The following is a 24,062-nucleotide window of genomic DNA, read 5'->3' as shown; positions in this document are numbered from 1 at the left end:
TAGGTATCTTTGTGTGATTTGTAACAATGTATGACATAATAATACATATCTTTAGTCTGTAATATATTACTGGACTCTACAACAGCATGGTGTGTTTTCTATTGATCATTCATTTCTGCTCACTCAATGTCATCTCTATCTCAGTTTGAAATGTCATGATTTTCCCGCAAAAATAATTACTGCCACGGAATATATTCACTTACATGAATACAACACAGACATTCAAATATCAATATTTAATATCATTGGTAATTTGGAAATAATTACATTAAGCACAGGCTGTAAACAGGATAAAATTACAAGATGTTTTGTATTCAATACACAAATTGCTAATTAAATTAATCAAAGCCAGTCAAAAACAACACCAGAAATCTGTCAATGCTACAAAAGGCCATGTATGGTGGTGTAGTGCTGCTTTAGCAGTTATTCATATACAAATCCCCCTAGCAACTGACTCAGGGTCAGTATCCAACTCTTTCACAGAGTGACACATAATGACACCTTAGTGTATGCTGTATCCCACCCAGGATTGCCCTAGGTGGGGTACATCAGCCCCTAGTTGGGGTACATCAGTCCCTAGGTGGGGTACATCAGCCCCTAGGTGGGGTACGTCAGCCCCTAGGTGGGATACATCAGCCCCTAGGTGGGATACATCAGCCCCTAGGTGGGGTACATCAGCTCCTAGGAGGGGTACATCAGCCCCTATGTGGGGTACATCAGCCCCTAGGTGGGGTACATCAGCCCCTAGGTGGGATACATCAGCCCCTAGGTGGGGTACGTCAGCCCCTAGGTGGGGTACATCAGCCCCTAGGTGGGATACATCAGCCCCTAGGTGGGGTACGTCAGCCCCTAGGTGGGGAAAGAAGACTTGCCTGGCTAATGCTCTTGTAAATACCACAAGCTCTCCTCTCACTGTGTACCACGTGGGCCTGTGCATCAGCCAGCCTACAAGAAGACTGCTTTGAGAAAAGGATGTTATAGTTACTGCACACTGGTGAGTTACATTGGTTTTCATTGTCAATGTTTTCTCTGTAAATCCTCTCATATACACTGTCAGATTTCAGATATTCCAGGTATCTCAGTCATGTTTGTTTGTGAAAGCCAGCTACATTTCTGTATGGGATATTCTAAATACTCTCCAGAGACAGAGGTTTGTCTGTTAGCTACAGCTCAAACATGCCGGGTAAACAAACCATCTGAAACCAAAGCATGTTTCTCTTGGTACAGTGTAAAATAAGACAATAGTACATTCATTCTTTCATTTGGCTGTGACGTTTTGCAGCAAAACACATTGATATTTTCAAATTGCACACATCACACACAAACCAATTTGAAATGTTCCAGACTTCACACAGAGCTGAGAGTTCAGCACCATGTATTATAGGGACAGGGCGCTTTAACAAAAACTATATAAGAAATAAATACTGTATGTTTAAAATACCTTTTTTTACATGGCAACTATCTGTGACTACCAGCAGAGGGAGATGGCTACTATAGCAAGGGTTAAAGCTGGGTAATCACACAATGATCTCTATTTCTGAGGTGTTTCTGTGTCTGGAAAGGCTGCCGGTGTGTTTAACAACAAACCTCTCATTGTCTTATGTCAGATAACGCCACGGCTATGTTGACGACTATGTTGAGGTTATCCAGGCTGCATTACACCCGGCCGTGATTGGGAGTCCCAAAGGGCGGAGCACAATTGTCCCAGCGTCGTCCTGGTTTGGCCGGGGTAGGCCGTTGTTGTAAATAAGGATTTGTTCTAACTTGGCCAGCTTCGTCCTGGTTTGGCCGGGGTAGGCCGTCGTTGTAAATAAGGATTTGTTCTAACTTGGCCAGCGTCGTCCTGGTTTGGCCGGGGTAGGTCGTCGTTGTAAATAAGGATTTGTTCTAACTTGGCCAGCTTCGTCCGGGTTTGGCCGGGGTAGGCCGTCGTTGTAAATAAGGATTTGTTCTAACTTGGCCAGCGTCGTCCGGGTTTGGCCGGGGTAGGCCGTCGTTGTAAATAAGGATTTGTTCTAACTTGGCCAGCGTCGTCCGGGTTTGGCCGGGGTAGGCCGTCGTTGTAAATAAGGATTTGTTCTAACTTGGCCAGCGTCGTCCGGGTTTGGCCGGGGTAGGCCGTCGTTGTAAATAAGGATTTGTTCTAACTTGGCCAGCGTCGTCCGGGTTTGGCCGGGGTAGGCCGTCGTTGTAAATAAGGATTTGTTCTAACTTGGCCAGCGTCGTCCGGGTTTGGCCGGGGTAGGCCGTCGTTGTAAATAAGGATTTGTTCTAACTTGGCCAGCGTCGTCCTGGTTTGGCCGGGGTAGGCCGTCGTTGTAAATAAGGATTTGTTCTAACTTGGCCAGCGTCGTCCTGGTTTGGCCGGGGTAGGCCGTCGTTGTAAATAAGGATTTGTTCTAACTTGGCCAGCGTCGTCCTGGTTTGGCCGGGGTAGGCCGTCGTTGTAAATAAGGATTTGTTCTAACTTGGCCAGCGTCGTCCTGGTTTGGCCGGGGTAGGCCGTCGTTGTAAATAAGGATTTGTTCTAACTTGGCCAGCGTCGTCCGGGTTTGGCCGGGGTAGGCCGTCGTTGTAAATAAGGATTTGTTCTAACTTGCCTGGTTAAATAAAGATGACATTTTTTTACATTAAAAAATGAGAGGAGGAATGCCGCCACCTGTCAGAAGACAATCCAGACCGCTAACTAATGGAATCTACTTCCTTTACTTTTGTAATGCTTCTTTATGAGTCCTTCTCCCTACTACACATCCACTACTGAAGGCCTCTAGCTACAAAGTCTTTGCAAGTTAAGCAGCAAATATAGCTATCTAGCAGCATTAATGCATGAATTATCTTGGCACAAGAGTGCACAGCAGCATTCACACCTAAGGGATACATGAACTGTTTATAAGTTTGTAATAGTAGAAAATCTATGTAACTATAGTAACAATACATTTGGTAGGGTGTTCGATGGGCAGAGAGCACTGGACTGAACCTTCAGAGGGAGGTTAGAGGGAGGTCAGAGGGAGGTTAGAGAGACTAGTAGCATTGGTGGTGGTCGAACCATAATGGAACATGGGGCCGATAGAAGGCTCAAAGGTCAAGGGTCAGGGAGTGAGGGGTCATAGAGGGACTGAGGGAGGAATCAGTTAGCCCAGGGAGTTCTGCTTCTTCAGGCTGTCTGAGCGCCTCACTCTGTCCTCCGGGGTATTTCTGTACCAGCTCCTGACAGACAGACTTAGATTGACAGACAGAGAGAGGGGAGAGATGGGGTGATTTTTATACATTATAAATTATAGTTGTATTTTTTTATTTTGTATGCATTAAGGAATTAAAGAAGAAGGGCAGAGAAATAAAGAGAGGGGGAGAAGTAGAGAAATGTTGGAGACTGTACTCACCCCTGTCGGTTTAGCTGACCTGGGACAGAGGCATTCTGACCCTGACTTGGCTTCAGGATCCTGAGGGGGAGAGAGAGTGATGAGGTGAGAAATACAGAAAGGGCAGATAGATAGTGTACCACTGACCTGTACTGACACCGAAAACACTTTCCCCTATCTGGAGGATAACTATTTCATATGTACAGCTTTTTATAATATAGAAAGAAAGTAAGAGATGTGAAGTATAGGAGACAGTAAGATATGTGAAGTATAGGAGACAGTCAGAGATGAGAAGTATAGGAGACAGTCAGAGATGAGAAGTATAGGAGACAGTCAGAGATGAGAAGAATAGGAGACAGTCAGAGATGAGAAGTATAGGAGACAGTCAGAGATGAGAAGTATAGGAGACAGTAAGATATGTGATGTATAGGAGACAGTAAGAGATGTGAAGTATAGGAGACAGTCAGAGATGTGAAGTATAGGAGACAGTAAGAGCCACTTATGTGCAGTCAGTAGGGGGCAGCACTGTTCTCTACTGTACCTGTTAGTGGGAGGGCTCTTTGGCTTCTTCTGTACTTTCCTGGCTTGTCCTGGAGACTCACCCACCCTGAGAGAACATAACCATACACATCAGAATAATGATGCTTTTATCTCAATAATGTCAGCCAAATTAATATATTTGTGATATGTTATCATAGTCTGATCTCCTGGTACAAATCTGAATAAGGCATCTGGTTTGATTACAGATCCATCATCTAACCAGTCCCACAGGACTCAACCCCCTCACCTCTTCTTCCTGTCCAGTGACCTCTGTGTGGCAGCAGACAGCACTCTGTCATTAGGACTCCTGGCTTTCTCCTATCGACCACACGCACAGACACACACACACACAGCCAGCAGATTGTCAGATACAGTTACACATCAGAATCATCAACAGTATGTTTTAGGTCAGGGTCAGTATGTTTTAGGCCAGGGTCAGTAAGTTTTAGGCCAGGGTCAGTAAGTTTTAGGCCAGGGTCAGTAAGTTTTAGGCCAGGGTCAGTAAGTTTTAGGCCAGGGTCAGTATGTTTTAGGCCAGGGTCAGTATGTTTTAGGCCAGGGTCAGTATGTTTTAGGCCAGGGTCAATATGTTTTAGGCTAGGGTAAACATGTTTTAGGCCAGGGTCAGTATGTTTTAGGTCAGGGTCAGTATGTTTTAGGTCAGGGTTAGTATGTTTTAGGCCAGGGTCAGTATGTATTAGGCCAGGGTCAGTATGTTTTAGGCCAGGGTCAGTATGTATTAGGCCAGGGTCAGTATGTATTAGGCCAGGGTCAGTATGTTTTAGGCCAGGGTCAGTATGTTTTAGGTCAGGGTTAGTATGTTTTAGGTCAGGGTCAGTATGTATTAGGTCAGGGTCAGTATGTTTTAGGCCAGGGTCAGTATGTATTAGGCCTGGGTCAGTATGTTTTAGGCCAGGGTCAGTATGTTTTAGGCCAGGGTCAGTATGTTTTAGGTCAGGGTTAGTATGTTTTAGGCCAGGGTCAGTATGTTTTAGGCCAGGGTCAGTATGTATTAGGCCAGGGTCAGTATGTTTTAGGTCAGGGTTAGTATGTTTTAGGTCAGGGTTAGTATGTTTTAGGCCAGGGTCAGTATGTATTAGGCCAGGGTCAGTATGTATTAGGCCAGGGTCAGTATGTTTTAGGTCAGGGTTAGTATGTTTTAGGTCAGGGTTAGTATGTTTTAGGCCAGGGTCAGTATGTATTGGGCCAGGGTCAGTATGTATTAGGCCAGGGTCAGTATGTTTTAGGTCAGGGTTAGTATGTTTTAGGCCAGGGTCAGTATGTTTTAGGCCAGGGTCAGTATGTTTTAGGCCAGGGTCAGTATGTTTTAGGCCAGGGTTAGTATGTTTTAGGCCAGGGTCAGTAAGTTTTAGGCTAGGGTCAGTATGTTTTAGGCCAGGGTCAGTAAGTTTTAGGCTAGGGTCAGTATGTTTTAGGCCAGGGTCAGAATGTTTTTAGCCAGGGTCAGTATGTTTTAGGCCAGGGTCAGTATGTTTTAGGCCAGGGTCAGTATGTTTTAGGCCAGGGTCAGTAAGTTTTAGACCAGGGTCAGTATGTTTTAGGCCAGGGTCAGTATGTTTTAGGCCAGGGTCAGTATGTTTTAGACCAGGGTAAACATGTTTTTAGCCAGGGTTAGTATGTTTTAGGCCAGGGTCAGAATGTTTTAGGCCAGGGTAAGTATGTTTTAGGCCAGGGTCAGTAAGTTTTAGACCAGGGTCAGTATGTTTTAGGCCAGGGTCAGTATGTTTTAGGCCAGGGTCAGTAAGTTTTAGACCAGGGTCAGTATGTTTTAGGCCAGGGTCAGTATGTTTTAGGCCAGGGTCAGTAAGTTTTAGACCAGGGTAAACATGTTTTTAGCCAGGGTTAGTATGTTTTAGGCCAGGGTCAGAATGTTTTAGGCCAGGGTCAGTATGTTTTAGGCCAGGGTCAGTATGTTTTAGGCCAGGGTCTGTATGTATTAGGCCAGGGTCTGTATGTATTAGGCCAGGGTCAGTAAGTATTAGGCCAGGGTCAGTATGTTTTAGGCCAGGGTCCGTATGTTTTAGGCCAGGGTCAGTAAGTATTAGGCCAGGGTTCGTATGTATTAGGCCAGGGTCAGTAAGTATTAGGCCAGGCGCCTCTCTAGGTTTCTTCCTAGGTTTTGGCCTTTCTAGGGAGTTTTTCCTAGCCACCGTGCTTCTACACCTGCATTGCTTGCTGTTTTGGGTTTTAGACTGGGTTTCTGTACAGCACTTTGAGATATCAGCTGATGTACGAAGGGGTATATAAATAAATGTTATTTGATTTTATTTGATTGGGCCAGGGTCAGTATGTATTAGGCCAGGGTCAGTATGTTTTAGGCCATGGTCAGTAAGCATTAGGCCAGGGTCAATAAGTATTAGGCCATGGTCAGTATGTATTAGGCCAGGGTCAGTAAGTATTAGGCCAGGGTCAGTATGTATTAGGCCAGGGTCAGTAAGTATTAGGCCAGGGTCAGTAAGTATTAGGCCAGGGTCAGTAAGCATTAGGCCAGGGTCAGTAAGTATTAGGCCAGGGTCAGTATGTATTAGGCCAGGGTCAGTAAGTATTAGGCCAGGGTCAGTATGTATTAGGCCAGGGTCAGTAAGTATTAGGCCAGGGTCAGTATGTATTAGGCCAGGGTCAGTAAGTATTAGGCCAGGGTCAGTAAGTATTAGGCCAGGGTCAGTAAGTATTAGGCCAGGGTCAGTAAGCATTAGGCCAGGGTCAATAAGTATTAGGCCATGGTCAGTATGTATTAGGCCAGGGTCAGTAAGTATTAGGCCATGGTCAGTATGTATTAGGCCAGGGTCAGTAAGTATTAGGCCAGGGTCAGTATGTATTAGGCCAGGGTCAGTAAGTATTAGGCCAGGGTCAGTATGTATTAGGCCAGGGTCAGTATGTATTAGGCCAGGGTCAGTAAGTATTAGGCCAGGGTCAGTAAGTATTAGGCCAGGGTCAGTAAGCATTAGGCCAGGGTCAATAAGTATTAGGCCATGGTCAGTATGTATTAGGCCAGGGTCAGTAAGTATTAGGCCATGGTCAGTATGTATTAGGCCAGGGTCAATAAGTATTAGGCCATGGTCAGTATGTATTAGGCCAGGGTCAGTAAGCATTAGGCCAGGGTCAGTAAGTATTAGGCCATGGTCAGTATGTATTAGGCCAGGGGCAGTAAGTATTAGGCCATGGTCAGTATGTATTAGGCCAGGGGCAGTAAGTATTAGGCCATGGTCAGTATGTATTAGGCCAGGGGCAGTAAGTATTAGGCCAGGGTCAGTAAGCAATACTGCTAGATTATACACAAACAAATATATTTTTTTTATAAAGAACTGTACAAGTGATACATTTGTGACATCCAAATTTAAAAACATTTATGAGATCTGTATGTAAAGCATTTACATTTGATATTTTCGTCATTTAGCAGATGCTCTTATCCAGAGTGTCTTACAGTTAGTGCCTTCATCTTAAGATAGCTAGTCACAGTCAAATATACAGTATATGAACATTGCATTCCAGTTAAACAATTAAAAATAATTTTAATACACACTTAAAATCTATGAATTAAAAATTGTGAAGGTACCTAAAAGTTATCATTTGTGGCGAAAAAACACAAATGTGAAAAATTGTGGATATAGCGTTTTGGAAATAAACTCTTTATTTGTCTCTGCCAAGCTGCGGCCTTAGGGTCAAGCTAGGCTCTGCTTTAAAAAGTTAAATAATGTTTTGTCTAAGGTCACTTTTCTAAGGGACTTGACACTTGTTTTTGTGATTTATTATTGTGAGAGTGACAACGTTTAAGTCCTTCTGTTATGATTGGCCTGTTTGTGTGACTGACAGTTAAAAGTCCCACTCAGTGTGTTGTGGTTGGTCCAAGTCTGTGATTGAAAGGTGAAATGTCCAGTCAGGTTACCATTTCTCGTAGCTTCTTCTCTGTGCGGACCTCTCTGTCCAGCTGCAGCAGAGCCAGCCTCTCCTCCAGGGGCATCTCAAAGAAGATGTCATGGATGTCATATCGAGCCGCACGCAACTGAAGGAGGGGACACACATACAATATAATCAATACTCGTAGTCATCCGGTTCCACTTTCTGTGTGTGTGTGTGTGTGTGTGTGTGTGTGTGTGTGTGTGTGTGTGTTTGTCTCTCTCTCTCTCTCTCTGAGTGTTACCTGTGCCCTGACTCTCTCCTGCAGAGACAGGTCCTGTGCTGAGATGGATCCCCTCTTCTGTGGAGCTTCAGTCTGGAACGAGCAGATGAACTCTTGCGTGTCCTAAAACCATACCATTGAAATGATTAATTAATAAAGGTGATCGTCTTTAAATCAGTCAAAGTCCAATATGACTGTGTTTCAGTTCCATTATGATTCAGTTTCTATTCCCCTACATACCTACACTGTATAGTAGTATATACATCTACACTGTGTATACGTGTGTGTTTCTGTGTGCAGATATAAGAGTGCTCTCACCTGAATGGTCTGGCGCAGCTGTTTCACCTTCTCTGTCTGGAGCAGTCTGCGGGTGAGGAACCCACAACTGATGGCTCCCAGACGACACAGCGCCCTCTGCTGTTCAACTGTCACAACCTGAGTGAGGACCAGTAGCATAGTAAGGAATAGACACATGGAAATCAACTTACACTCAGTCAAGAGAAGATTGTATTATATTAAATATATTGTATGATAAAACAATGAAACACACATATACATCGAACATAATTCTGGAAATGGAGACACAAGAGGTAGCACCAACAGTTGGAAACCACACACATATACTGTATGTAGAAGCACACGCATACACACAAACACACAAGCACCTGACTGAGCCTTCCCCGGGGCTTGCTGGCCCCCCAGGTGGGCCCCCAGAGGTAGACAGGAGGCTGCATGGAGGGAGAGGGATCACTAGAGCTCAGTGGAGAGGAGAAACCTGGAGAGAGAGGGGAAAGAAACCCTTTACACATTACATTCACACAGAAACAGGTAAACAAACAATAAACAACTCATGTTACCAAGATGGCATTGTTGTAGTATATACATGTATTGTGTCAACAGTTAGGTCTGTATTTTATCGATGAATTTGCACATAAAAAATCAAATACAATATGAAGATGAGAATTAAAAGACAAAATAAATGTACAAGTGGAGGAGAGGTAAAAAACAAACACCCTAAGGGTTTTGTAATGCACCTCCCTATTTCAAATAGTAATATTTCCCCATGCTTCAACCCAATGACATCTACCAAGGTGATGGTTTGGGTGTGTGAGTTATTCTTCCATGCCACAGTCCACCTACCCATGCTGTGTACACTGTGTCTAGGTGACCTATCAGTAGCACTCAGGGTGGGGCTAAGGCCAGGGCAGGAAGGGCTGAGTCCACCGTCCCCACTCAGGAGCCGGCCACACCCCTGCTCTCTCAGCCTCTTCCCCTTCTCATCCAGCTCCTAATAAAGACACAGAGAAACACACATACACACACACACACACACACACACACACACACAGGAGCGTTGTCCCGTGACGGATGTGTAGTATTGAGGATTGAACAGTCACTTCTCTACAGCAGCCAAACAAAACACTTTACAAATGCTAACATATTCAAACTTATGGAACTTAAAGCCACATTCTGGGATTCAAAAACACTTGTTTTGGTGTACAGCTGAGGGGTGGGGCTAGGGAAATGTAACCCCTCTCAAATTCATACTACACAGAGCTCTAGATGCAGGGACAGACAGGCCATAACATCTAAGAAACAGCTTCCCAAATCCCAGACTGTAGCTTTAAAGTTCAATTCTCTGTGTGACATTCTGTCTGCATATACTATATATAATATCACAAACTAGGAAGGAATGCTGATAGTTGTGGAAGAATAGTGACAAATGTGGGTTTTGATACATTGAGCAGGGTCAACATGCTATGGTTCCATGTCCTGACCTGACAGAGGCGCTGTTGTTCTCTCTCCTGTTCAGCCATGAGAAGAGACATCTGCAGGGCATGCTCCTCCTCCAGACGCCTCTGCATCTCCTCCAGAGCACTCACACGTCGCTGGGTCTCCTCTGAAACACACACACACAAAAGAAAAGACACATAAACGCACGGCCGGTCGTACACATACAAGCGCACATACCACACACACACACACACACACAATTATTTTCAATGATTGCACGAAAAGTAGTGGACTTTACATTGAAGACAAATTAATCACAGAGTACAGACTGCCCTGTATAGTTTTCTACATAACACTCTCTTATATCATACACACTACGTTACAACAATCTCTCTCTCTCTCACCTGTCTTACTGTCCTGCTCCTCTAGGGAAGAGCTGGGTGTGATCCGTCCATCATGGGGCCCCTGAGGCCCCTCAGGATCCAGCCTCATCTGGCAAGGAGAGAGGTCAGGGGTCAAGGGTCTCACGTGGGGCCTTATCAGCGTTGCCGAGGGGTTCTCCACCTCATAGGACTGATTCAGGGGGACCGCGGGGCTCCTACGGCTCGGGGCAAAACGAGGCACTCCCCCCATGAAGCGCGGGAGCCTCTCCTGGCTGCGGTCCATGCCAGGTCCTGAGGCAGAATGGGAGGAGTGGAGCTGGCTGTCTAGGGTGTGGCAGCGCCGGCGAAACCCGGAGCTGATGATGTCATGATGCCCATGTGAACCAGTTCCGGAGGTACTGACTGGGCTGCAGCTCTTCTCCTGGACCGGGCTGGTGCCACACTGGCTGCCACGACGACTACTACCGTCACTGACGCCTGACCCCCGTTCCGGTGACCTCATCACCCCCGTCGCCATGACAACAGTGCTCTCCTGGTGCCTCCCCACTAGCCCTCTGGGGATGAGGTCTGCCGAGCCAATGGGGAAGGAGATCATGATGTTACCAGTGGACACTGGACGTGGTCGGCGGCGGTGGGGGAGGGGACTCATGCTGGGTTCAGGGCTGGGCAGGAGGGCATAAGGGTCGGGGAGGCCAGATGAGAGGCAGCTAAACCGAGAGTCATATGGGTCACACACAGCCTGGTACTGGGCTTGCGCTTGGCCAGGATACTGACTCTGGTGCTGGATGTGGGCCTGGGTCTGAGGTGGGTTTAGCGGACTGTGGCGCAGGCTGTACCCCTGTTCAGATTTCATCTCTCCCAGAGGACTGCGGCTCTCGTTCTCCTTGTCAGAGAGGCTCTCCGCAGACAGGGTGGTGGAAGTGACCCTGCCGATCACCTTTGACCCCCTCTGGGCCTGCTCTCTCTCCACATACTCCCTCGACCTCCTCAGAAGGCTCTGGAAACTCACATCCTGTCCACCCCCTATCTCCTCCTCTCCCCTCCTCATCTCCTCCTCTACCTCCCACCTCTCCTCCTCTATCTGCTTCTCTCTCTCCTCTGCCCTGTACCCATTCAGGACTATGGGAGACTCAGGTGGAGGGGTGGTGGGCCGATCCGTAATGTGTAGCTCAACCACACCACCACCCCTGGGTAGCCCAGGGGAGTCTGTCACCAGGGTGTAGCCATTAACTGTCTCAGGTTTTGGGGAAAGGCAATATGGCGGAGTTGGTAGATCCATTTTACCCTCCATCTCTGGTACTTTGTCCACCTGTAGTAAGAGAGGCAGAGAGAAGAGGGGAATTAACACAAATAATCAGATATGGGCTGCGTCCAAAAAAGCACCCTTCTCCCTTTATAACAAGTACCCTTTTCCCTTTATAACAAGCACCCTTCTCCCTTTATAACTACCCAAGAAGACTCAAGGCTGTAATCGCTGCCAAAGGTGCTTCAACAAAGTACTGAGTAAAGGGTCTGAATACTTATGTAAATGTGATTTGCAAACATTACCCCAAAACTATTTTTGCTTTGTCATTATGGGGTATTATGTGTAGATTGACGATTGTTGAAAATCGATTTAATCCGATTTAGAATAAAGCTGTAACAGAACAAAATGTGGAAAAAGTCAAGAGGTCTGAACACTTTACTAATGTACTGTATGTGTATATTATGTGTGTTGGAGTATCAGTGAGTGTTTGTATGTGTGTGTGAGCAAATCAGTGAGTGTTTGTATGTGTGTTGGAGTATCAGTGAGTGTTTGTATGTGTGTTGGAGTATCAGTGAGTGTTTGTATGTGTGTTGGAGTATCAGTGAGTGTTTGTATGTGTGTTGGAGTATCAGTGAGTGTTTGTATGTGTGTGTGAGCAAATCAGTGAGTGTTTGTATGTGTGTTGGAGTATCAGTGAGTGTTTGTATGTGTGTTGGAGTATCAGTGAGTGTTTGTATGTGTGTTGGAGTATCAGTGAGTGTTTGTATGTGTGTGTGAGCAAATCAGTGAGTGTTTGTATGTGTGTTGGAGTATCAGTGAGTGTTTGTATGTGTGTCGGAGTATCAGTGAGTGTTTGTATGTGTGTTGGAGTATCAGTGAGTGTTTGTATGTGTGTTGGAGTATCAGTGAGTGTTTGTATGTGTGTTGGAGTATCAGTGAGTGTTTGTATGTGTGTTGGAGTATCAGTGAGTGTTTGTATGTGTGTTGCAGTATCAGTGAGTGTTTGTATGTGTGTTGGAGTATCAGTGAGTGTTTGTATGTGTGTTGGAGTATCAGTGAGTGTTTGTATGTGTGTTGGAGTATCAGTGAGTGTTTGTATGTGTGTTGGAGTATCAGTGAGTGTTTGTATGTGTGTTGGAGTATCAGTGAGTGTTTGTATGTCTGTTGGAGTATCAGTGAGTGTTTGTATGTCTGTTGGAGTATCAGTGAGTGTTTGTATGTGTGTTGGAGTATCAGTGAGTGTTTGTATGTGTGTTGGAGTATCAGTGTGTGTAGGGCCCTGTGAGTGTGCGTAGTGTGTAGGAGTATCAGTGGGTGTAGTGTGTAGGGCCCTGTGAGTGTTTGTATGTGTGTTGGAGTATCAGTGTGTGTAGGGCCCTGTGAGTGTGCGTAGTGTGTTGGAGTATCAGTGTGCGTAGTGTGTAGGGCCCTGTGAGTGTGCATAGTCAGTGCAAAAATAAGAATAAAATAGAAAGGTCAACTCAGATAGTCCGTGTAGCCATTTCGTTAGATAGTGTATTTTGCTGTTCAGAAACCTGTTGGTGTCAGACTTGATGCACCAGTACCGCTTGCCATGCGGAAGCAGAGAGAACAGTCTATGGCAGGGTCCCCCTAGCTGGTGGTTTACTTGGCCCCCCAAATTTCTGAGCAAAAAAAAAATGTTTGTTGAATTTTCATTGTTGGAGATTTTTTTTAAACTGTAAAAACACAAGGAAATCAGCTCCAAGTGATTTAATATGGGAAATATGTTCCCACAACCATCCAGCTAATCTAGTTGATGATTATTGGTCTACGGCTTGGGTGGTTGGAGTCTTTGGGAAATGGATGTCTGAGACTGACCTGAGCACTGTCCAGGATGTCCTGAACCCTGGCCAGCAGGCTGCTGCTGCGTAGTGTATGTCTGTCCACCTCCAGCTGGGCAGCCCTCTGTCTGTACTGGGACATCTCGCTGCGCTGCTCCACACTCAGCTGAGGATGGATCACAATAAACACACACAGTCAGAGAGACACACACACAAACAAGAATACATACATAGTCAGATAAAGACAAACACAGACAGGCGCGCATGCACCAACACACATTCTCGCCTGGGTCTCTCGGAATCCATGTGACAATGTTTATATTACACTTAGCAAAATCTTTTCTATCTAGAACCTCAAAGGGTTCTTCGACTGTCCCTATATGTTACCTCTGCTCCTGCCACGCCCTATACTTCTCATCCTGTGTCTCCCTAACCTGCCACCTCTTCCTCTCTCTGTGTGTGTGTGATTGTGTGGTCGGAGACAGGTGTGCTGGAGGCAGACCAGAACCCCACCAGCTGCAACCCGTTCCATAATCAAGACCTCTACAAATAATCATGCCTGCCACTTTCACGCTGCCGGATCATAACCTCTGTTTTTAGCGGTTTGTACCTGCTTAGATCCTGTTTTCGTGTTATGCCTGTTTTCTCTTACCTGACACCGTTTTCCTCTCCGCTACAGTTCTGCACGCTCTGACTCTGGCCCCTGTCTCCAGTCCCCGTCTTGTCAATCCTGCTACCCCCCCCCCCCCCCCCCCCACTCCACTGCATCCTTGGATTCCTCTCCGGACCCGCTTACCCAGTCCCAACCCCCCTCGCTCCAGCCTCAGCCGCCGCACCTGGCTTCCTGCAACCCGCCCAAGCTTACCCTGGCCTGCACCCCATGTTCCCCGTGTGTTCAAATCAATACCTTGGTTACCTCATCCCAGTCTCCTCGTCTGAGTCTGCTCTTGGGTTCACCTGTTCCGCTCCGCGTGACACTATAGGATAACCATTTGAAGAACATTTTGGGTTCCATGTAGAACCCTTTCTACAGAGGGTTCTACATACAACCCAAAAGGATTCTACCTGGAACCAAAAAGGTTTCTCCTTTGGGGACAGCTGAAGAACCCTTTTGCAACCCTTTTTTTCTAAGAGTGTAGGGTACTTCTTCCTTAGAACACAACAGTCAAGTTCTGGAATGTGGGACAGAGCCAGAGTAGGCCTAATGACTTTCCCTCTAATCAGCTCTCAAATCTCTCTCTCTCAAATCTCTCTCTCTCTCTCCAATTCAAGGGGCTTTATTGGCATGGGAAACGTATGTTTACATTGCCAAATTAAGTTAAATAAACAATAAAAAATGAACAGTCAACATTACACTCAACAAAAGCTCCAAAGGAATAGAGACATTTCAAATGTTATATTATGTCTATATACAGTGTTATAACGATGTTCAAATAGTTAAAGTACATAAGTGAAAATAAATAAACATAAATATGAGTTGTATTTACAATGGTGTTTGTTCTTCACTGGTTGCCCTTTTCTTGTGGCAACAGGTCACAAATCTTGCTGTGGTGATGTATTTTACCTAATAGATATGGGAGTTTATCCAAATTTGATTTATTTTCAAATTATTTGTGGGTCTGTGTAATCTGAGGGAAGTATGTGTCTCTATGGTCATACATTTGGCAGGAGGAAGTGCAGCTCAGTTTCCACCTCATCTCCTGCACACGTACGCACAGATGCACACACACAAACCCACAAGGCATGCACAAACACACACCCCTCTCTATCCCCACTCTCACAAACATTTCCTTCACACAGCTCCTCCCAGTAAACGTAATCAGGCAGCAGTAAGACAACATGGATCAGACAACACCCCCACCCCGGTGGGGACAAGTAACATTTCTTAGGGGGCATAATGATGCTCTCCTCTCCCTGCCAAAGAGGGATACTTTTTCCAATAAAACTAAGTTCATGAAGTGGTCATACATTGATTCAGACTGATGCTACTATTGAGTTTTATTGGTAAGATGTGTGTGTCATATCCAGCGATGACTAAAAGGGCAATCTGTAGTTGCATGAATTTTTGGACTTAAATGAGTTATATGTAGCTATTGTTTGTTGAAGAATATAACGTATGAGTTTAGTTCAACTGTAGTAGTCCATCAGAACCCCCAAAATAAGCTTGTTTTGACTCCAATGTTTGGAAACAAACACTATATAGCCTCAAAACATAGTTAAAACTACACTGTTTATATCATGGATGGTCAGCCACGTCTGTCTATGAATTTGAGTGGTTACATTTCTCAAGCCCCATCCCCATATTTTTACCCAAACAGGGACAGGGAATATGCTTTGAACCATTGATTGCCCCTTCAATACTCTGTGATTTAACAAAATAAACAATGACGTGTTTTTTTATGGTGACTCTTTCTCTAAGACATGTGAATTACAAAATGTTTAAGCCAGATATTTGTTGTGTGTGTGTGTGGGCATAATGGTGTGTGTCCACTCAATGCCCATTGCTCACAATGCCACATTGTAAACCAAAGGATCATTGCATTTGGTTACCATGCAACTTGAGAGTTACAAAACCCCAGACAGGAGAATAACCACACATACACAAACTCTCCTGGGGAACCATGTTGTTGTCATGGGAGAAAGCAAAGTCAACCCCATCACAACAAACTACGCTCACTGGGCTGAATCCTAATTGGATATAAGTATGCTTAACTTAACTCAAACATTTGTGCACCTTTTATGCAGAAGGTTGGAATTACATGCATGGATAATATCTATGATTAGGATTTGGCCCACAATATATACAATGTACTTAAGGGATAATCAACAAGGGGCATGAGTCCTATGGACAATAATGAACGTCGTGGAAGGTGTGTTCCACGACGCACTAGCGGAGTGGGACTGACCTTCCAAGGAGTGACATTATTTTTCTTAGAACACATAGCACCTTGTTAATTAGCCCTTTTATCCCATGGCTATAATTGAACACATTTGCCACTTGAAATGTATTCATTTGCAGGTACAAATGGGTTCAACATTCACTGAAGTAGATAGCAAGTTTACTAGACAGCTACCGTAGTTGCTTTGGTAACCAAGCAAACAGCCTTGCTAGTTTAGCTAACCAAACCATCAGTCCTAGCTTGATATTATGAAAATCGAAATCAACAATGCCAATAATGATTTAAATTTCAAAGATCTTGTAAGAACTGAAGCCATTGAATTCTACCGTGCTGATATACTGTTCGTTATAGGGAATGCCTTTCAAGACCATCAGAAAGGAGTTTTCAACAATGCCATGGTATACATCTACAGTACATCCAACGCTGGGGAGGAATTGGAAAAAAGACACTGTAATATCCTGGAATTCACAAACAGAAAAACACATTTTAACATGTTAACATGTTTTCACTTTGACACAACTCCATTCCCACCCCTGACCTGATGTTATATCTAGGTCTATACAGCTCTCCGCACCTTCTGCCCTTTCTCCCAGACTATGTCCTTACCAAGGGGGAGAGCACAGCCCTTCCATGGAAGTGGATGAAGGAGAGAGCTTCCACAGGACAAGTTGGCTCACAACCTGTCTGTTGGCCTTGGCTCTTCCCCTGGCTCTCCGTCTGCAGTCTGGCCAGGCTCCGCAGACAGAAGTCCTCGTAACTCTCCATGTCCTTGTTTGGGCTCCAGCCTCTCAAAATGGCTGCTTACAACAGAGACACAGTCATAAGAACAGTCATGGAGAGGTACAGTAGCCAACGACAGAGACACAGTCAGAAGAACAGTCATGGAGCGGTACAGTAACCAACAAGAGAGGGTATTTGACAAGACACTGGAGCCAGGTGATCAAGCCTGTAGGCTAAATGTCAACACAACAAGAAGCTCTGCAGTGTGTGTGAACCATGAAGGCCTGAGGTTAGGCACTATCTGCTGTCAAGCTATGAACAACTGGAAGAGCCAGACAAACAAACACAAGGAGGGCTCTGTCTTTAGTCACTGTATATCTCACACAATCATCACATTCCACTCATGCTATTCTATTCTGAGAGGCATGATGAAGAATCATGTTTCTGATCAATGTGATTGCTTTTAAGGGAATGCTTGTCAGCAAAGACAATGAAGGTGCACACAAGCACACACATACACAATATTTGATTTAAACCTGTAGTTAACCCACATTGATTGAGAATGAATGAGATCCTCATTATCAAATAATTAAGCAGCTGGAGTGAATGCCCCACTGACCCAATATCTCGACCAGAATAAGTATGGTCAGATAATTACCGCAACACCAGTTCCATTTTCCTGATAATGTGGTTATTTCATGGATGAATATATGTAATGAAAAGTCACCTGGGTCAGTGTGTGAATATCCTGTCTTATTATTGGTTCCCCCAGAGTAGGTAAATAACAGCCACGGCTAGTGGAAGACACAGTAGGACTGTACGGTGTTATAGTCCACTCATTAACGTTACATGGCATGATACAAATTACAGTCAAGCGCATCTAGCCTACACTTTGATACATTGTAGCAGAATAGTCTGGCTGGCAAACAGTGCATCCTCAATACATTTTGCGGCATGGTAATAGTATTTGACTCGTGAAGCAAGCCATGCTTCTACAGCTGTGCCCAGCAGTGGCTGACTGACAGCGGGTTTTGTCCGTGCCCATCCCTCTCCTCTTACCCTGATTTTCTAGCGTGACATCCACAACCAATGACTCCGTGTATCTCTTTAATTCCCCTAAATACAAAGTTGAAGACAAATGAATATCTCCTGGCGTCGTATGTCTTATGGTTTCTGTTGCTTACAGAATTTCAGAATCGTGAATTTCTCTTTTCTGTTTCAGGTTTGTGTCAAATGGTCCTCATCACATCGACCTCTTCCGGTCGCAACAGCGCCTCCTAGCAACATAATTTAGGCCCAGTTCCATTTCTATCCCCAGCACCTTCATTTCCCCTAGCCTCAGCCTCCAATGTTGAAAGGTGTAATATGATTTTAATAAGAAGCAATATGATGATGGCGCCACCAGGCCTAAATTGAGCCCAAATAGGAAATCCTGTAATTTCCTTTTTGCAATAGACACCAAAGGGGAAGATCATAAATAAGCATTTGGGACGGAAATGGAACATCATAATTTTATTTTTAAATTTGATTTAAAAATATATATATCACCAAACAAAAGAGGAATAGTCACATGAAAACAAGCATACAAACAAACTATTTACGTTGCCAGGAATCCTAAACAAACCAATCATATTAATTAATAATACAAGTTTTAAACGCCTTTTTGTTTTTAATTTTAGTTAAAGTAGTGCCATATTGTTTAAACTCATTTATAAAGTGAAAAAAGTTAGGTTTTTGAATTAGACCATTTGCATTTGTGAACATGAAATGTACCTAGTATTATAAGCAGTTGAATTAAATATACTACATCTTTATCTATGTCACAATTTCTGAAATAAATCATTATTCAGACATCATAATGATTGAATCTGTAAAAGTATTACAGGACTCACATTCAAATTGAGTGATTTGACAATGTAATTTACAAATGAAAGCAAATTTGAAAGTGTATAATGCATAATCAATAATATCCAATTCAAATTCATATAATTCAATCCAACTGTGTTATTTCTAAGCTTATTCAGATATGGATTTTGTATGAGACAGAGAGAAACGCAATATGGATGTTTCTGGAAAAGGGCAGATGGCTGAACACTTGATTCCATTAAGATAATAGTTGTCACATCCTTTATCAATATATTGCATTAGTGGGTGAACCTACAAATGATTGCATTGTCAGTTCAGTATGGCAGAAATTACAATAACATACAACAACATGATATTGAGAAATATCTTTATTCTAAGAGAATTTTGGAGATTAAATAAACAGAGTTGGTACAGTTGAACATAGTTACATTAAAATGTGTTCAGTGGGGATTTTAGCATCTATATCTTGATACACAGCACCACTGACTAGCTTCTCAATAACATCCCGTCTGGACTCTGCTGTGTCTTTCTTCTGCTCTCAATTTCTGGAAGAAGAAAAAAAGAGCATGAATCAATGATTCTAATAACTCTATTTCTATATCTGAGGATAAAGCAAATGCCTTCTGTTGTCACACTGTGGTTAAATGTAGCAAGAGTGTAGCAACAGTGCCTGGTCTGATGCTCTTCAATGTAGCAAGAGTGTAGCAACAATGCCTGGTCTGATGCTCTTCAATGTAGCAAGAGAGCAACAGCAATGCCTTCCATGACTGTCTACTAGCCCTCTTGAACACACTTCACGTGAATGACAACAGGCATATCAATCCTACCTTGGGCTGTAGTCAAGCAACTCTCACAATAGGTATCTGCAGAAAGAGAGCACAGATACATAAGAGCCATATACAGTCCAGTACTAGATGTTAGTAGGTAATCATTTTTAAAAACTAATTCAGCAAATGGACTTGTCAGAAGACACATTTTTAACAAAGGTGTTTAGACTACTTACAGTGATCCACATCGTCAGGCTGTACAGCAAGCAACTCAAACAAACACAAAGTGCAACAAGTTCCTCATACTGTGTAGCTAATTGTCTATAATCCTGTCAAAAGTGATCCTATCTTATACAAGAGTGTGATAGTTGTACTCACACAACCTATGCAACGTTCTAGTGATGTGACCTCAGGTCAGTAACAAGAAACAATAAGATCAGCATCACCAACATTCCTCATGACATGTGGCCTGCCCTACATATTTTATCTCATAGTAGGCTAGAAAGTTTCCTCCACAAGTCTTTCCATTGTCATATAACACAAATGGATTCACAAAACACAATTATTTACTCTGTAGAACTGGTTATCTAGCCTACCTCTTCAAGGGATGATGTGCTGGTCGTTTTTGTTGTTGTTGCTGTCATAGGATAGTATACAGTGCACTCTACTGCTGGTCTAAATGATATCACAGTATGCCTATATTGGCCAGTTTAAAAAGAGTAAGATTTTATATTTAGGTACTCTTTATAAACAGTGTATAACGGATATGTAATTGGGTTATAAATTCCAGGTAATTAATTAGTGTATAGATAACAATCTATGTATAAAAAAACGTATTGTTATTTACAACAACAACAACAAAAACTGTGTTGAAAGAGACGAAAAAGAGATGCTTAAACCGTCCAGCAGGCAGCGCTACAGCTCTGGCTGCTTCCTACAGCTACTATATATGGGCATTTTTACCTAAAAAGGATTGTGATTTGAAACGCGGTTAATTATTGCTCTCCTCCATGTGATGTCAATTTGAGCAGCGGAAAATATTACTGTGCCAGTCGGGGAAAGGGCAAACCGAACGTTAGCTACTTTTTAGTCAGGCTTGCCATGCACTGACTTGGTAGCAACATTTTACTTCCTTGGACTGATTTTGGTGGATAACTGAACAACCAGACAGACCGTCGTTCATCTTCACAACAACCTGTGGATTTGACTACCAGCGCCGAGTGTAAGTTACAGTAAACGTGAACTGTTTTAGAAATAGTCCCACATTCAGACTAGTGGTGTCTACTACCAGTAACTTGTTATATATGTGCGAAATGTATGCATAAGTGTTGGATTATACGTGCAACTAGTGATGTACTTAGAAAACAGAAAAGTAACGTTAGAAAGAATACAAGAAGGTATGACGTAAGCTAGCTAGCTACTTAGCTAGCACATCAAGGCTGCACGACCAACCACCACCATGGTTGCATGCACTTTATTTCTTTCTCCTGATTTCGTAATTATTGACCAGTGCACCAATTATCTAAACTGGAACGGTGTGTGCATCATTGACGTTTATGTTGACAGGGTAGCTAACTACAATATGTTTTTCTCATCTCCAGCTGAACTAGATTTACTTTGAATCCAAAATCTCGCGGTAACCCTGCCTACTGCGTCACCTGTTTTCTTCTTTGTGTTTTTGGGGCGGATCGCAACCAACTAACAGATGCATATACTGCCAGCTACTGTACTGGAGTGTGAGGCCGGTCACTACCAGGCTATACCACGATGTTCTCTTATTAATAACTAACCCATAATTTTGAACAAAAACTACTCTTTCAGTCGGATTTAAATGTCTATTCAGAGCCCAGCTCAGGAACCTCTTAAGTCAGTATTCCTTGTAACATTTCTGCTGTAAAGTCCTGGAGATCCAGAAATATATTTGCCCCCTTCACAATGATGTCTAACTTCTTAGATTTCTTTGTTGATTTTTTAAAATTAGTTTGAGTAGTGCAATGTCACTTGTGCTATATACGCATCAAAGTCCACCTTCTTCACTGTTAGTGTGTCAGGATCCTTCTCCTGCATGGCATTCACTGCAGTCTGTGGGACATCCACTACCATCTCATATCTCTTCACTCCTTCAGCTATTTTCACTGCCTCCACATATGAAATCTGCTGGATAGCCCTGATCCTGCTACTGCGACCTCCTTCATCCTTACAGGGCACTCGGGAATGTGATTCCCATCACAATTACAGCAACATGCTTCATCTGACTCTTCAACATTTTTATTCCTTCGACAAACACTTGCCACATGTCAACTTTTTACAATTGTAACACTGCAGCGGCTTCTGTACATGCGGTCTCACCGCATATCTCACATACCCAAGTTTTACATAAGTTGGGAGAACCACTTCATCAAAAGACAGTAAAAATGATAGGCTTTGCTCCTTATTTCCGTCTATCATTCGATTCAAGTGACGTGCGTCAACCACTCCTGTCATGTTATCCCTAAACCCCACTCTCTCTATGTCCAACGAGACACCAGAGAGGACACCCTTTGCTCCCCCTGTCAATCTTCCAAAGCCCTGTGATTGGTTCAAATGGCTTGGGTGAGAGGGTACATCACCATGTAATACACTCTCACAGACAGTAGGTGGTGCAGTAGTCCTATGAAGTGGGAGGAGAATGATGCTGGACCACTTTTTTTGGCATGGAGATGCAGACTTGGCTGCATGCAATGTGCCACTGCCCTGTTGCATATATCCTGTTTTATTGGTCTCATGAGACTATTTTCTAAATCTTGATCCAAAAGGTTCCATGGGGGCCAAATTAATTATTGATGAGGCTCAACTTCTCAGCTGATCCTGATTTGATATTTGGGTTGTAATCTGCTCTGTAAACAGGCCACTTGTTAGACTTTATGTATGTATGTATGTATGTATGTGGGTATGTATGAATTCACTTGCAATGGTTAAGATTTGAGTTTGGCCCAACATTAATGTTTTTGACCAGAGAGAAAATACCACTCTCTGTCCTGTGGTCATCATTTACATGAATAGTGATCCCTCAGCTGTAGGAGTTCTGTCCTGGAGAGGTGATGGGGAAACAGCTGTTGATGGATCATGAATATGTATCTGAATGAGTGCAAATGATACATTGAATGTGCAGTAGCAGTAGTTTCCCAGATTGCATTGTACTGTCCAGTTATAGATTATTTCTAGTTTTGTATAAGAGCCCTAGACATATAGGTATTGAGCTCTTTTAGTCCTGTGACAAAAACATAGTGATTTATTTTTTGGTGTATTCTGTACCTCCAGTATTTGTACTCAGTGATTTTGATTGATTTGATATTAAAAAAAATCATATTCAGTGTTACGCTATAGTTTATCAGTATATCTATTATACTTGGATCACTACTCCCAGTTCAACTCTCATCCGATGGGAGAAGTTACAGTAGTGGTGGGATGTAGCAATTTCATTTTACTCCAATAGATTCAGTGTGCGCCATAAACTGACAATAGCGGGTCTGGGAGTGGGAGGAACATCTCTGCTGCGATCCTTCTTGCTTTGTTACGTCTGGGAAGCCATTTTGGAATTCTGCTTGTAGTGCCTGATAATTACGTACACATACACACTGTCAACTTGCAAACTTTTGTGTATGTTCACGGATAAATATTATTTTGGTATCTGGGTTAGGATCATCGAACGCACCATACCTGGAATAGACGCCTCGACATGCGGTGTGAAGTTAACGCATCTTGCAAGACAGAAATGTGTGGATCTTTTTCAACTGGATTACGCTCATAAGAATAACAGATGGACTCTTATCTGACGGGCAAGTAGAAGTTACACGCGATATTATTGGAATTATGTTTTATCTTCCGTTTTTTTTAGTAGTCATAAAATGTCATTTAATATAAATTAACGGGCATTTATTTCCCAGTTTGTAGTGCTCTGGCTCCTTTCTCCGGAATTCTGTTTTGACAGCGAACAGAACCTCGGGCCTGTTTCATTATTTCAAATGTTAACTGCGACCTTAGGCTCAAACGTTTGCTTTAACCCTCAGTATCCGCGCAATGAGAGCCCACGTTTGATATGTATGTTATAAACGCAACGTTAATGTCAGTGCATGGACGGGTGTCTGCGTTGTTTAAATATTGCCTTCTAAAATTAGCATTAGGCAATACGAGACTCACGGAGTTTGAGTCACTTGGACATGCATTCATATTTGTAATTTGGGCATTTGCTGCTCCAATTGCACACATTGAAATGGAAGTACACATTTTGACATATCCAAAACCCGACGTGCAGAATCAACAATTCGATATCGTTTATTTTTATTTTTATACCTAGCTCGTCACCTACTGTTTTGTGAAAAGATCGTTTTACAAAAAAAAACATGCATGTTGTGAAAGTGGCAATTTTAGAAATGTTTCTATAGAGCTCCACAGTGGAGGTGTCATAATACCGATAAAACCTAGTGGTCAAACAGGGAAATGGTGCCAATCGTTTTTCCACCATTCATTTTTCCATTGGGGATTTTAGAATCACTTAAGGGCTGTAGCTGTGTTCGAATACCCATACTGTATACTTAATGAGTATATACTACGTACTATTAGTA

At 43.4% G+C, this 24,062-nt stretch overlaps 2 protein-coding genes across 7 annotated transcripts in view; one reads left to right on the top strand and one right to left on the bottom strand.

The window, feature by feature from the left end:
• Positions 1-217: 217 nt before the first annotated feature.
• LOC110538559 (centriolar coiled-coil protein of 110 kDa) lies at positions 218-18,175 on the bottom strand. The gene is made up of 14 exons (XM_090194207.1): positions 17,885-18,175; positions 16,712-16,902; positions 13,243-13,371; positions 10,179-11,466; positions 9,819-9,940; positions 9,181-9,328; positions 8,706-8,815; positions 8,359-8,475; positions 8,062-8,163; positions 7,807-7,923; positions 4,147-4,217; positions 3,901-3,966; positions 3,381-3,440; positions 218-3,219 (listed from the first exon to the last, which is right to left on the bottom strand). Exons 2-14 carry the CDS (start codon positions 16,868-16,870, stop codon positions 3,132-3,134), a joined length of 2,577 nt encoding a protein of 858 aa, XP_090050333.1. The 5' UTR covers positions 16,871-16,902; positions 17,885-18,175; the 3' UTR covers positions 218-3,131.
• Positions 18,176-20,419: 2,244 nt separating this feature from the next.
• Positions 20,420-24,062, top strand: part of LOC110486946 (SUN domain-containing protein 1) — a 48,171-nt gene continuing 44,528 nt past the window's right edge. For 2 of the 6 annotated variants that reach the window (XM_090194200.1, XM_090194198.1), the window contains exon 1: positions 21,116-23,276. The gene's annotated coding sequence lies outside the window, so the exon portion shown is untranslated. Of the gene's footprint in view, positions 20,681-21,115; positions 23,277-24,062 lie in introns of those variants that run through there. The other 4 variants (XM_090194204.1, XM_090194201.1, XM_090194199.1 and 1 more) reach the window with 4 other exon arrangements.

Source organism: Oncorhynchus mykiss, chromosome 12 (genome assembly GCF_057628025.1).
Source record: "Oncorhynchus mykiss isolate SJ-2025 chromosome 12, ASM5762802v1, whole genome shotgun sequence".
Taxonomy (NCBI): domain Eukaryota; kingdom Metazoa; phylum Chordata; class Actinopteri; order Salmoniformes; family Salmonidae; genus Oncorhynchus; species Oncorhynchus mykiss.
The sequence above is the reverse complement of the archived record's forward strand: the minus strand, read 5'-3'. Positions and strand labels throughout refer to the sequence as shown.